Genomic DNA, 14538 nt, shown 5'->3' on the forward strand with positions numbered 1-14538 from the left:
GGTTAAGTAGAGGGTGCTGCATTTCCCCCATTTCCTGTCTACAGGGCTAGTGAATACGAATGCTGATCTACTAGGCTCTTAGCTACTTTTGAGCTCCTGTGTTTGTAAAAGCCTGTGCAAAATCTGTCCTCTAGGGAGGGCTTATCACCATTCTCTTCTCTGATTATTCATCGTGTCATCTACTCTAAACAGCCTTCCCTATCTATACTCAGGTCTTCATCCTAAAGGATTTTAACAGTCCCTGCAGTAGGACCATTAGCCACTTCACCTTCACAATTCCTTGACCTTCACCAATCCAGTAAAGTTTATCTTAACTTTTCTCAGTCTGCCCAATCAATAACTAGCTGAAAATGTCTGCGTTTAAAATTTCCAACCTCAATATGTTGCTTTCTGATCATGGACACTTCTTTGTCCATCTTGTAGGATTATGGGAACCATGACCTGCCTCCAAGTGGAGGACATAAACTGTGCATGCGTGCCTCTCTCTCTCTCTCTCTCTCTCTCTCTCTCTAACAAGAGTATCTAAGTCTGTCTTCATTCTCTCACTCCTACTGTAACAGGAGTTCTCTTAAAGCTTGGACTACATCCCTTGTCACTTTGACATGTTTTTTTTTCTTTTTCCCAACCTTCTTCTCCTTGACCTTCTCCCTGATCTTCTTTCCCCTAACCTTCTCCTTCCTGATCTTCTAATTCATTCCCCTTTCCCTAACCTTCTCCTCCATGATCTTCTTTTCTTTGATCTTCTCCTTCCTGATCTCTCCTCCCTAATCTCATTTTCTCTGAATCGTCTCTTTAAAAAAAAAAAAAAAAATGTTCCCCATGATGGGCAGAATCACAGCCTCTGGGACAGGAGTCCCTCGTGTTTCTCCTTTGCTAGCAAAGCAATAAACCTTCTTTTTCCTTTTTCTCAAAACCGTGTCCTCATTATTGGATTGGCATCGGGGATAATTTCTGAGTCTAGTTTATTTCGCTTAACATGATATTCTCCATTTCCATCGATTTGCCTGAAAATGGCATAATTTCATTCTTTTTAAGGTTGAGTAGAACTCCATTATATATATAGCACAATTTCTAAATCCATTCATCTATTAATGGAGATCTGGGTTGATTTCTTAATTTAGCTGTTGTGCATTGTGCTGCTGTAAACATTGATGTGGCTGTGTTGCTATAGTATGCTGATTTTAGATCTCTGGGGAAAATATGCAGGAGTGTAACCCAAACTTTTTAAACTGATTTCTTTTTGATATCCACTAAGTTGTCTTAGTATTTGATGAATTTTGTAATACAATATGCTTAAGGTAATTCTCAAAATGACTACTTAGAATTAAATAAAAAGTTAAAATTCTACATTCAATAAGTCATATTGCCTTTTTAATTTTGAACCTTTGTTTTCCTGTAGAACCTAAAATAACTCGTCCTCCCATAAATGTAAAAATAATAGAGGGATTAAAGGCAGTTCTACCGTGTACTACAATGGGCAATCCCAAGCCATCTGTATCCTGGATCAAGGGGGACAGTGCTCTCAGGGTAAGTGATTATTGTGTGTATAAAGCATTTTAAAATACAAAAGCCCTTGCACTCAGCTACATGCTGACAGACTCCTAGTATAAAAATGTTTCCATATACATTCTGACCAAACTTAAATATGTCTATTCCTATTTACGAAAACTGAAGGGCATTCCAGTCTGGCTTGGGAAAAAAAGAGATGGAAACCAGTAATGTTAGGGATGGAAAAGGAGGCAAAGCCAAAGCAAATCTACGGTGGTCTTGGTTGGTTGGTTGCTTGGTTGAATCATTTATTTATTTATTTATTTTAACATTGAATCATTGAGACTTAGAGGATAAATTAAGAAATGAAACCAAAATCCAAGCTTGAGAATTGGCATTTCTTGAGAGGAGGGAGAGAAGTGAAGTTTGGAAGAGAAAAAATGAGCACACACTGGAGAGAAGTTGGAGCAAGAAGCCTCAAGATCAATGAACAAACACCTTGACAAATACCTCCCCGGCCATGAACACTAGTCAATTAAGAAATCTATTATTTATCTGCTTATTTGGGCTGCTTTTGTGTCTCAGCACCACATTTACTAATATACTGCACCCTGATTGTCCTTTCCCATCTTCACATCACATCTTCACATCTTCACAGCTATGATCTAAGTTAAATCATAGAATATGTTTGCATCTTTCCATCCCTAGCATATTCCATGGGAAATACACAGGGGTCCATATGTCATTTAACTGAAATAAGCTATAAAGTTGATAAACTTTGTTATATTAAAGTAAAACAAATAATGCCAAATTTTAATGATATCTATGTAATAAAAACAGTTTTGGGGGATTTTTGTGATGCTTAATTTAGGTCATCTTGCACTATCACATTTAATATTGTGTGTTATACATAATAAATGCCCAATAAAGGCTAATATTTTTTAAGTAATAATGATGATGATAAGATAAGCAAATGTTTCCTTGGTTAGGAATGTTTTCCAACTTATATTCTTATTTCTGGCAGGAAAATTCCCGTGTGGCAGTTCTTGAATCTGGGAGTTTAAGGATTCATAATGTGCAAAAGGAGGACGCAGGACAGTATCGATGTGTGGCAAAAAACAGCCTCGGGACCGCGTATTCCAAACTGGTGAAGCTGGAAGTCGAGGGTAAGAAGCTACAAGGCTTCCTGTCACTGTGCTGTCAGGAGGCCTCATATCTTCCTAGGAAGGCTTGAGAGAGAAGAGACGTAGGTAGTCCAGTTCTCTCAACTCCTCTAGGTATTGACCAGAGGTTCATACTATGAGAACAGAAAAGTTAAAAAAGGAAATTTTCACTAGTGTAAAAAGCTGCGTTCTGATAGGCACAACAATTTATGACTATAATCCCAGCAACTAGGGAGGCTGAGACAGGAGGATCACAAGTTCCAGGCCAGTCTCAGCAACTTAGTGAGGCCCTAAACAGCTTAGTGAGACCCAGTCTCAAAATAAAAATAAAAAGAGCTAGGGGTGTAGCTCAGTGGCAAAGCACCCTTGGGTTTAATGCCTAGTACAAAAAATAAAATAAAACGATGTTCCATCCATCACTCTCAATCTCTGGTAATTTTGACGACTACTGACTAAATTCAGTATCGTACCAAAACAACAGGACAGCATTTTAAAATTTCTTCCTGGCTTAGACAAATCTCCCTCATCGATATGTTTGGAGACATTAATTTCAACTTTTTCAGCATATCGAATGACTTTTTAAAAAAGATATAAAGAGGAAGATAAAAGTTTTTTTCATATTGTATTCTGTCATAAAGGGATGAGAAAAATATGACTCAAAAACAGATCATCAAAAATGATCCTATTTCTGTGGATTATGGAATATATTGTCAACATAGTGATATGTTGTCAATTTTTTTAAAAAATTCAATTAATTCAATAACTCAGTGTGAAAGGTCTTCACTGAGAAATCAGAATCCAAACAGACCATAGTGTTCTATTCACTTGTCCATTGGGTTCTCGACCTAAAATTATACCCCATTTTGCTTAAAAGTAGGAATTACCAGCCCAACCTGTACTAGGTGAGTAAACTGAGTACTGATCCCTTCCTGTCCCAAGCCACAGAGTCTACATCTCTGGCTGTCAGTGTTCCCATCTGAAAAGTAGGGTTTGTTGTTTTTAATGAAATCAAGTATCGCGAGTGTGTAGCAGAGTCTGGTCCTTTGTATGTACTTGGTAAGTGTTGGCTATAGGAATTGCCACCCGTTTTCCTGCTTTTCTCTTTAATGGATAAAATGTTGGACTATCACATGTTGGCTCAAGTTATAGTTCAATCAGGAAAGGCTTCAAGGCTTCCTCTTTGATTCCCTCTGACTCTCCTTGGCCCAAATCCATCATTTCTGGCATCTCCTCCTTCTCACTCATGCAGTTTCTACTTGCTCTTTTAAAGTCGGTTTTATTTCCTGAGTGGATTTGTGCCCTTCCTCTAACAGCTTTAATGACCTCATTTCCTACATTTGCCTCTAATTGAGGCAACATTTTAGTATGTCATTGCCCTGTTTGTTCACAGAGTTTCCATTAACTCATTGTAGGGAAGAATGAAGTTGGTTAATACTAGAGGCTTTCAGGACATAAAAAGATACATTTTCAGCATAGTGACTTTAATATTTTATGAATTAGAGAAGATTAGTATGCAACAATTAATGTGGTTATTTCAGTGAAAGCTAAATAAAAATATAAACACATTCAGATGCATTGAATATCTACCTGGATTCAGTTATTCCTTGAACTTCCCATGGAATACTGGAGAATTAACCCTATCTATTGGTATGAAATTCCACAAAAGAATTTTCCCCATTAAGAAGTCAAATATAAACCCTCTCTACTCTAAAATACAATGGTAATCATTTAGGCCACTGTCTTCATAGGTATTTTTTTTAAATGTTTTAACATTGGCTTAGAGAAAATTATCACCTATCTTAATTGGTTGGAATCCAATTACACAAGTCCTGTCTTGACACATTTTTAACTATGCCATTAGTAGGACTAAATACTGCCTCCTTTCTTCCTAACATTTAAATGGTAATGCTCATTGCTTTAACAGTTAATATATGCTAGCAGTACTACCAGGCATGGTGGCTCACACTTGTGATCCTGGTGATTCAGGAGGCTGAGGCAGGAGGAACTCAACTTTGAGGACAGCCACTGGATCTTAGTGAAAGCCTGCCTCAAAATAAATAATAAATAAATAAATAGGACTGGGGCTGCAGCTCAGTAGGAAAGCAACCAACAACCCTGGGTTCAATTCCCAGTACCAAAAATAAACTCGAAACCAACCAAACAAAAAACTTGCTAGTACTGAGAAGCTCATATATTAAACGTTCCTCTCAGAGTAGGTAAGATAATCATTTTAGCTCACACGTCTATTTCTATCCTCTCTAGTCCCTATTAAAATAGCGAAAATATGTGACAGCACGGTTTCGGGAACATAATAAGGATGTAATAAATCGTATCTACTCTAATTATAATTACTATTAAAACATGAATATTACAGTAATCCCATTTGGACTCTGGAAGTTCTGAAAGGTTGACTTCCACTTGAAGAAATAGTTGACAGTCCTGCAAGTCAGAATGCAGACATGACCTATTTAGAGGAAGGGTCAGCTCACAACCAGTGAAAAAGCAACAGAGAAATGACTAGAAGAACCCAAAAGTGCTTGGCAGTGGTGAAGGTCAAAGGTGAGGCTGAACCCTGATCATGAGTCAGGGCAGATGAATATATGTATGTGTCATGTAGTAATTCTGCAAATAGCCATGTGATGGCTGTTTTGAATCAGAGCTTTATAATGCCGTTTGATGCTGTGCTACACTTATTGCAGATGGGCATGCCAGGAAAAGATAGGCTTTGCCCCTGAGAGCACCTAACAAGGAGAAATATGCCAGGCATGTTAACACACTGTACCCGGTGTGTCATAACAAACAGGAAAAAAGCATCCTACCTCGGGGGAATTAAACTCCCATTCCAAATGACTGCCGGATCTCTGGAAGGGCAAAGTAAAGGTAGTCTACCCTCTGTCTAATGTCAAGAAGATTCCAAGTGTAACATACAGAGTCTTTCTACAAGGATAAGCAAGGAGATGGCTAGCATTTTAAAATGTTCATAGATGCTAAATGCTTTACAAGGATTAGTTCATTTAATCATTGCTAAAAGTCTGTGGGGGAAGTCCTAAATTGTGTCATTTTAGAAAAATGGGAAAGAGGCCACACAGGGAGTAGAGTCTAGGAAACTGAGTCACACTGAATGCTGTCTCTCCTCCTGATGGAGAGGAGTTAGTGGTGAATTAAGCAGAGAAAGGAAAAGAGTTTTTTAAAAAAAGGGAGCAATTGTTATAAGAATATCAACAATGTTAGATCAGGAATGAGAAAGGAAATTTGAACATACAGCGAGAAGGCAATGTGTTCTTGAAGGCAATGTGTTCTGCACAGGGTGTGTTCAGGGAGCGGGTGGGACGATCAACTTTGCACAGAGGGTGACCACGTGTCCTGGTTTTCCCAGGACAGTTCTGGTTACACCTGTTGTCCTGGAATAATTATTAATAGAGTCCCTCTTTCACTTTCAAAAGTATCTAGGCTTCCAGGATAAATTATAGGGTTACTCTCCTTGGAAAGTAAGAGAATGTTCTTCCTTATAACAGGAAGAAGGGACAGGGAAGGATTTTCCAGTATGAATCAGTTCGTAAGCTGGGTGAATGGAATTCGAGAAAACTCTGGCCTCATGGTCTCCATTTCCTTGAGGAGGTAGAAAGGAAGGTTATCCTCTGGAAATGCTTCTGTAAGGGGCTGGCATGAGGGTAAGGAGAGTGGAAAGGTTTTAAAATAGCTGCAGGATGAGAGGGATGACTCACAAGGGAAACTGGGACTACGGAGCAGCATGAGGCTTTCAGTAGAGAACAGGGCAGGGTCATGCATATGCAGTGGTCTCAACCTGCAGGTGGATGGGTCCCCCACCCAGCCTTGCTCTGCTTTATAAGTGAAGTTCAGAGAAAGTAGAAAGTTCAATTTAAAGACAGGACAAAAGTGTTGGAGCTTTGCCAGGCAGGAAAATAGGCCAAAGGAAAATATTGCAAAAGAGATTGAAGAGATAAATAGTGGAATTTTTATGTATCAAATAAGCCTAGCATTTAATATCCAACTATCAGATATACCAGGGTTAAACACTATAGTTTCTGCAATGTGACAGACAAGGTGATATGAAGATCTGCCTACTACAAACACCTAAAAATTCTGGCTTAGCTGTATTATTACTCACAGGAATAAAAATGTGAATCTCCAAAAGCCAGAAATGGAAAAGAATTAAACAAATAGAACAGTAAGTTCATGAGCAGATTCTCCACTGTCTTGGGGGTCATGGAAGAGATGCCCATCTCTGTAACCTAAGTGATTGCATAAAGATCAGTAAAGAAGCAGGAGACAAGGTCTCAGACCCGCATGAAGTGGGAGCTGGCATTGAGATCCTTCATAAAACTGAGAATCATAGAGGTGGAAAGACAGGTGAGAAAAAAATCCATCTATGGGCACAAAAAGGCAAGACTGCAAAAGCTTGTGGCTTCCTGAATTGTAATTGAGAGGGAGGAAATAATAGTTTTTCTAATGATGAATATTAAACACTTAGGATACATAGGTTTGATATGGAATTAATACTATCAGCAATCTGGAATCGTCACCTGGAGAAGCTAACAAAATAATGGTTCCAGGTCAACATATTAACAACAAAAATACTCCAAAAGGAAATACCTGACCCTGGTGACCTAGGATTTTCAGAGAGAAAATCACACAGAGAATGAGTTCACAGTGCAAAACTGTGGCACCACAGGAAGCAACCTACCATAATGCACAAAGGAGTTCAGTTAATAAGCAACATAACAGGGACTAGAACATAAATATGATAAGAGTGATTAAAGAGATAAATAGTGGAATTTTTATGTATCAAATAAGCCTAGCACATTTGTAATCCCAGCAACTCAGGAGGCTGAGGCAGGAGGATCGTGAGTTCAAAGCCAGCCTTAGAAATCACTAAACAACTCAGCGAGACCCTGTCTCTTAATAATTTTTTTTTACAAAAATGGCTGGGGGTGTGGCTCAGTGGTCAAGTGCCCCTGAGTCAATCTCCGGTACAGGAAACATTTTTAAAAAGGACACAGAAGAAGGAATAAAATGTGAAGAAAACACATTAGGAAAGACAATTTTAAGAAAGAATTTAATATGATTTTAATATATTAAAAATGATCGAACTTAAAAATTAACAGAATAATGGCCTATTAGAGAAAAAATTCACCCATTAGAAGAGATTTCTTTAAAATTTAGAATTTAGTGCAGGGAAAAAAAGATGGAAAAGCTGAAATTGAGTTTAAGAAATAATTAAAGATATATAGAAAACAGAGGAAATACTCAAAAACATGACTGAGAACTAGACAACACTGATGAAAGTCAAATCCTCAAGTATAAGAAGCAAATCAAGTCCCTGTTGGTAAAAAGAAAGAACTGATAAATAAATGATTTTACTGAGACACTTCATAATGAAATATCAAAGACAATTAAAGTATTTAAAAGAAAGACTACTTACATGGGACAATTTGAGTCTCAACCATAGAGAGGATATCAGGAAACTATCACTTTCATCTATGCCAATAGTTTTGTATAGCCTAGTGGAGGTCTTTTTGGAAAAAAAAATCAAACTTTAAAATGCATATCAATTTAATTTCTGCAAATTTATCTAAAGGAAAATTTTCACAATTGTATATTCAAGATTATTTATTACAAAATTGTTTATAACAGTAACAAATTAAAAAGAGTTTAACTTCATATCTGTAGGAGATGTGTGATGAAGTTCCATTCAGACATGAAAAAGAATGAAATAGATCTGTAGGTAATAACTTCTAAAAATGTCCACCATGTACATGATGTGGGTCTGTTTCCCAACTCTGAGCTTTAGTTTTCTCCTCTATAAAATAGAGATAAAACTGGGTATGGTGGTGCACTCCTATAATCTCAGCGGCTCAGGAGGCTGAGTCAGGAGGCTCACAAGTTCAAAGACAGCCTCAGCAAATGCAAGGCACTTAGCAACTCAGTGAGACCCTGTCTCTAAATAAAATACAAAATAAGGTTGAGGATGTGGCTCAGGGTTGAATGCCTCTGAGTTCAATCCTGGTACCACCTCCCTGCAAAAATAGTATAGAAATAAGAATAGCATTTACATCTTGGATTGCAGTAATTACCCGTCAGCATAAGCACATATAAAACACTACATAATTGTTTGCTGTTTTAATTATTTACTTAATTTAATAAAGTACTTGTATAGTGCTTATCATATATATACATGGTACTCTTCCAAGTGCTTTAGAAATATTAATTCATTAGCAATATGCTATGTGAGTAAAGAGCAATATATGGTACATATTGGAGTACCTGTGTGTCAAACCCAACAGTCCTCACCTCTGCATGTAGATTGCTTGAGAGCTAACTTCAATTTTTACTTTTCACATTGCTCTGTGCTTTTGAACCTTTATAACTAGGAACAACTAATAGACATATTTATGCTTTCAAAAAACATGTCTTCCCAATATGTATGATTTGGAGAAAGATCCATGAATCTTTCTGTTCACTGGTGTGACATGTTATTTTGCAGCTCTTCTCCAAGACAAACTCAAAGATGGGAAAAGTTCTGTCAAAGGCAGTTGATCCCTGTGTTGATTAGGTATTCACAGCAAGAAAGCTCAGGGTGGAGGTCTGATGAAGGGAACGTGGAACACACCATTTCCTTAGGAAATGAACCAATGTGTAGAAACAGAGTGAGGCCTGCAGAGGAAATGAATGGAGCCATCCAGATGGAGGAAGGGAAGGGGTCAGAGAACAGACGGATGGATTTTCTATCTATTTAACTCTTCTTTCTTACTTATAGATAGAAACCTGCCCTATGTGACTTTATAGTGGTTTTCAAGATCCACCATGAACATTCAGTTTGGGTTCTGATTTCTCTATGAACCTTTTCCATACTTTGTTAGGTGCCATTGACTTATAGCATAAAGGGAAAAGTAACACAAACAAAAGTTCCCAGAGACATGAAGCACTGCTAGATGAGACCTACATAGGTACACAGAGTTGAAACGTTGGCAGGGGAGTTTCTAACGTTTCCCCAACTCCACAGGCATCTGGAATGCAGAGAAGGGTTGTCAGTCTCATAGCTGTAGAACTTTCCTATGGAAAATTCAGGCTATCTCAGGTACCTCTGGGACAGTGGGCATTTGAATAAGTTTTATGGCAGGATGGGACCAGGGGACATCTTTTTTCCTAATATCACCAAAGAAATCTGGATAATAGATTTCATGTATTCTGACAATTTTTTTTATTATTTTACCATACTATATAACTCATATCTGGGGTCCATCCTTGAATCACTGGCTTCTTGCGATCACCATTGACTAATTTTTTCATTCCTTTGATTTACATTTTATGGATTTACATCTTAATGCCTCTGAAATTGAGATTTGTCTTACAGCTGCTAAAGGCCATTATACCTGTTTTGTGGCTTTTTCCTTCTAACTGAGATAATTCCTTAGCTGTTTCCAAATATGGGAATAAACATACAATGATAAAACTAATGAACCGACCATACTATCTCACAAAGCCTTCTTATGTTTAAATATAAGTATTATTTATGCTTGTGATCATTTGTGTTAAATAGGTCCCCAAAGCAATGAAAGCAACATTTTCCGTGTAGTCTTTTTCCCCCTCAAAATAGTAACCACATAATGCCTTTGTTAGGATGAAAACAGAGTCTGAGTGGCTTTTCAGGGCCTCGTAGAAGAAATTTTCTCCCAAGAGACAGTTTTGCCTTTTCTCCATTCTGCTCTACATTTTACTTTAAAGAATGAGCCCCAGCATTTTCTTGGTACATCTGGAACAGTTTTCTCCTGAGCACTCTGAAAGGCCAGTAAGAAACTCAGTGGCCCACGGCGATGACAATGATATATGCTCATCTGAATAGTTGGGCTGGGGTTTCAAGGAGAGTTGCTACTGTGGTCACGTTGGATAACTCTCAAGTGCCATATTGATTTTTTTATGTCCTCATGTTTAACCAACAGTGTATGCTCCTTTTATAAAATATGTGTTTAAAGAATAATAATACCACAGAAACTAAATCGCTTTAGTTTAATAACCTCAGTCTTGTTTTTATGTCCAGATGGGTCTTTGTTTTTTTAATTAATGGAAAAGACACATTTACAATGTACAAATAATAGAATTGTTTTTCTTTCCTTGTGTTCTTCGATTTAACTATCATAACATAATTTATCTCAATGTGGATCTGACAGTGTTCTATGAATCTCACACTCAGATAAATCCTGTTTTGTGTATAAAATCTGATAGAGAGTCTTTGGGATCCAAAAATGAAGTGGGTAGATTTGGAGTGTCACCAGCTCCCTGCTGATGGCACTTTCCATTATTACCTTGTTTGCCCTGAGAGTTTTAATCCATTAAGACAAAGACAGGGAAGCTGGAGCCAAGAAAGGTTTGCAGCAAATGTGGCTTGGCATCAATACCCCCAGTGAGACTCGGAGAGGAACTAAAGCAGAACAGGAGTGAGAACAGTCCTTGTAGGTAGAGGTGTTGCAGGTTTCAGCCTGTAGGACTGGTGTTGCAGCCTGTAAGACTCCTCATGGACACTGGGCTTTGAAAAGCAGCATTCTGTCTCCACACGTGGGCAAGGCACTTTGAGGAGGGGAAGGAAGGCTAGCCCCAGCCGTGCATAAATTGCTATCCCTTGTCAGAGCACCTGATAAATCTAAAGGCTTGACCAGGTACCTTAGGACTGACCAAATCTCCTCAGAAACTTTTTCTTTTTTTGCAAACATTTATGCAGTATGGAAGGTGAAAAGCAGAATTTCAAAAGACTAAAAGAAATTCATATCTGTCTGTCTGTCCTTCCTATCTATCTATTTATCTGTCTATCTATCTATCATCCGTCTATCTTCTCGCATAAGCAGAGGTCAATAGATCCACCTAGAAGAGATCAGTGCTGTTTTCCAAATGTTAGCCTTCCGGCTGCCTTCTGTCCTAGAGATCACATTTTTCTTGTTGCACCTACAAAAGTGGAAGCGATCGTGTAATGTTTTTACTTTTTCCTTTGTTTATGCTGCAGCTCTTAATATGACAAATGCCACAGAGAGAGGTATTTAAAACCCCAACGTGTGCTGTGCTTCTGTCGATTGCAGTTTTCGTAAATGTGCAGTGGTCCTGTTCCCGGCATCAATCCTACTTGTTTGATGCCACTAACAGGTTTGATTTGCTGTCATGAATGCATTGTGCATTTTAAAACCAAACCAAACCCAAAAAAAGTCATACTCCTTTGATGTCCCTGGGGGCCATCATTGGAGAAATTAAATCTGCATGATTTAGTAGAGTGCATGCTCTAAAAGAAGAGTTTGATCTATTGGATTTTGACTTTAGGGGAAATTATGTTGTGATTTCATCTAAAAAGTTCTGTAGGACATTCAGGGGAAAAGGTTAAAATGGTTCTTTTGCTGAAGAGTTGTCATAAAAGTCATAAAAGAATAATTATGTCATAAAAGAAAAATAATCATTATTATACCATGGCAGATCATGCTTCCAGTCGAAGGGCAATTAGGTTCTCTTAAATGGCAGTGTTGAAGACAATGTGCTTAAAAATAATTAAATTCCTTCATGGAATGTAGATCTGATATGGTTTGAAAGGAAAAGTTATCGTGACCTGAGCAGGTGTACTCTAATTGGAATAAGTTTTAATTTCGTTTTTCACGTATTGCAATAAGATGTACAGGTTTTAACACACATATACAGAAAGGGAAATTTTCTTTCTCTTTAATAAACTAATTCATCCCTAAAGAAGATGCATTGAGCAGTGATCCAAGAATTCTGTGAGACAGAAAAAATCATACCTTGGGCTTGATTTCAAAATGTAAATTTAAAATTCATATATTTGGATTCATGCTAAGATTTCATGGAAAAATGACTTAGCCTTCAATAGCAATATGGAATTCAAATAATTTTACATTCAGTTGCTTCCTTTGGTTATCAATACTTTGAGACTTTAGTTAGTGTGTTTATTTCCATGAATGATAACCTATGCAGGCATGATTTTTGGAGAAAACTTAATGTTCTGGTAAACAACCCAAGTTCTAGACTCTCAAGAGAACCACATGGGCTGTGGAGTCTAGAACAAACAGCTTGATTTCAAATCCCGACTCTCCTGCTTGCTGCCTGTGTAACTTCCAGCAGGTTCCTTAATCTCTCTGTGCCTCAGTTTCCACACCTACAAAGCAAGGCTAATAATACTATCTACCTCATACATTTTAGTCAGATAAGTTTAGATAACATATTTATAGCTCTCACAAGAGTGATTGCACACAGAAATCACTCAATGTTATTTCTAGGGCTAATCTAATTTTTGTGTCACAGAAACAATGATGTAAGCACTAGTGAAGACCATGATGGCTCTTTTTTCCATGTGTCATCTTTACCTTTGTGGTAGAAGTAGTCAAGTTCAATGGCAAATTAGGAATTCTGATCTCAAATAGAATTCATCTGTATTAACTTTGATTCTCTCAGAAAAGTAACCATAAGGCTTAGCTCTGGAACAGAGCTTCAAAATCATAGCTCCATTTCTTATTTTGCAGATAAGGAAACTTAAGACCAGGAAAAAAAATCATGACTTTGCTCAAGTTCGCAAAGGAGCTTGGATGTCTTGATTCTTAAGCATCTTCCAGGACCCATTCTCGATTCTTTCCTTTTGTAATATTATGTCGGGTAGACCCGTACTCTGCAGAGTTCACATGTTTAGCATCAGCAAGACCTGGGTGTCAATCCAGTCTATGCCATTTACCAGTTATGTGAGGTTGGATAGTTTACTTGACCTCTGCAAATCTGTTTCCTCACTCATGAGATGGGGTCAATGTTACCTACCGCCTAGAGTTCTTAAAATGGCCTGGGAGAGCAGACACAGTGTCTACGAGGTGGCTCTTTGACAAATGACTGTCCTCAGTATCATTGTCTGTTGTTTGCATTGTTCTAAAGCTGGATGACTTCTACCCAGAGACTACTACTGGTTAGGCTTCTCAAATTTCATCAATAGAATGTCAACATTACCAACTGCTCATCTGGTTTCCAAAGAACATAAATCTGCCCTCAATCAGCAATGCTTTGTACCTGCATTCTTGGTACTTGTCAGAGATTATAACTTTGGTTTGGCCCCACTGTGATGAGAGATATGGGGAGGCTTAGCTGAGGATCTGTGTGAAGGTGGTCTTTTCATAGTAAACTGGAAGGAGGCTATCTGGGGACAACCTGTCCCAAAAGATAAATGAATAAAATAAAAGACACAACGGCATGAAAGTGGAAGCAACTTCAGTGTATATCCCGAACTTCCATGTTATTCATCACAGAAACAGATACTTGCCAAAAAATCTTGTTGGAAATATTGATCATTCTCTCGCTTACTATTCCCAAGTCAATTCCGAGTGGGGAAATTACTTTAAAAATTTAGTGCCTGGGAGAAATAAATGGTCTTTTAAGAGAAACTGGCATTCTCCCACCTTCCTTACATTACATTTCACCCTGCCTGGCATGTGTCTCAGAATCCAGTTTAAAGCTTAGTTATAGAATCTGTTACACTAAACTGACCAGAAGTTGCCTTCTCTCTTATGCTAATATATTGTTGTTTTCCTTTTCCTGATCATGTCATTGATTATACACACTTCAAAACCTCTATATGAAGAGATACAAATATGATTTGATTTGATGGATTCATGGAATTCTTCCTTCAGTGGTTTTCAAACATCGGTGTACATTAGAAAAGTTTTTGGATCTTCCTAAAAGACATAGCTTCAGGGTACATTCACCAGAGATTCAGATCTAATAGGTCTGTGACAGTGCTTTTTAATACCACCCCAAATGATCCTTTGTGTAGGTAATCCATGAATCATACTTTGGGAGACATTGACTTGAGGATTTCTACTTGGAATTTTTTTATTCCAGA

General features: G+C 37.8%; 1 protein-coding gene across 4 annotated transcripts in view; it reads left to right on the top strand.

Annotated features, from left to right (window-relative positions):
* Positions 1-14538, top strand: part of Musk (muscle associated receptor tyrosine kinase) — a 104352-nt gene that overhangs the window by 17685 nt on the left and 72129 nt on the right. For all 4 annotated transcript variants that reach the window (XM_026391162.2, XM_026391163.2, XM_026391164.2 and 1 more), the window contains exons 4-5: positions 1400-1527; positions 2513-2654. In XM_026391162.2, the coding sequence (XP_026246947.1) occupies positions 1400-1527; positions 2513-2654 (270 nt within the window). The remainder of the gene's footprint in view (positions 1-1399; positions 1528-2512; positions 2655-14538) is intronic.

Source organism: Urocitellus parryii, chromosome 4, assembly GCF_045843805.1.
Source record: "Urocitellus parryii isolate mUroPar1 chromosome 4, mUroPar1.hap1, whole genome shotgun sequence".
Lineage (NCBI taxonomy): Eukaryota > Metazoa > Chordata > Mammalia > Rodentia > Sciuridae > Urocitellus > Urocitellus parryii.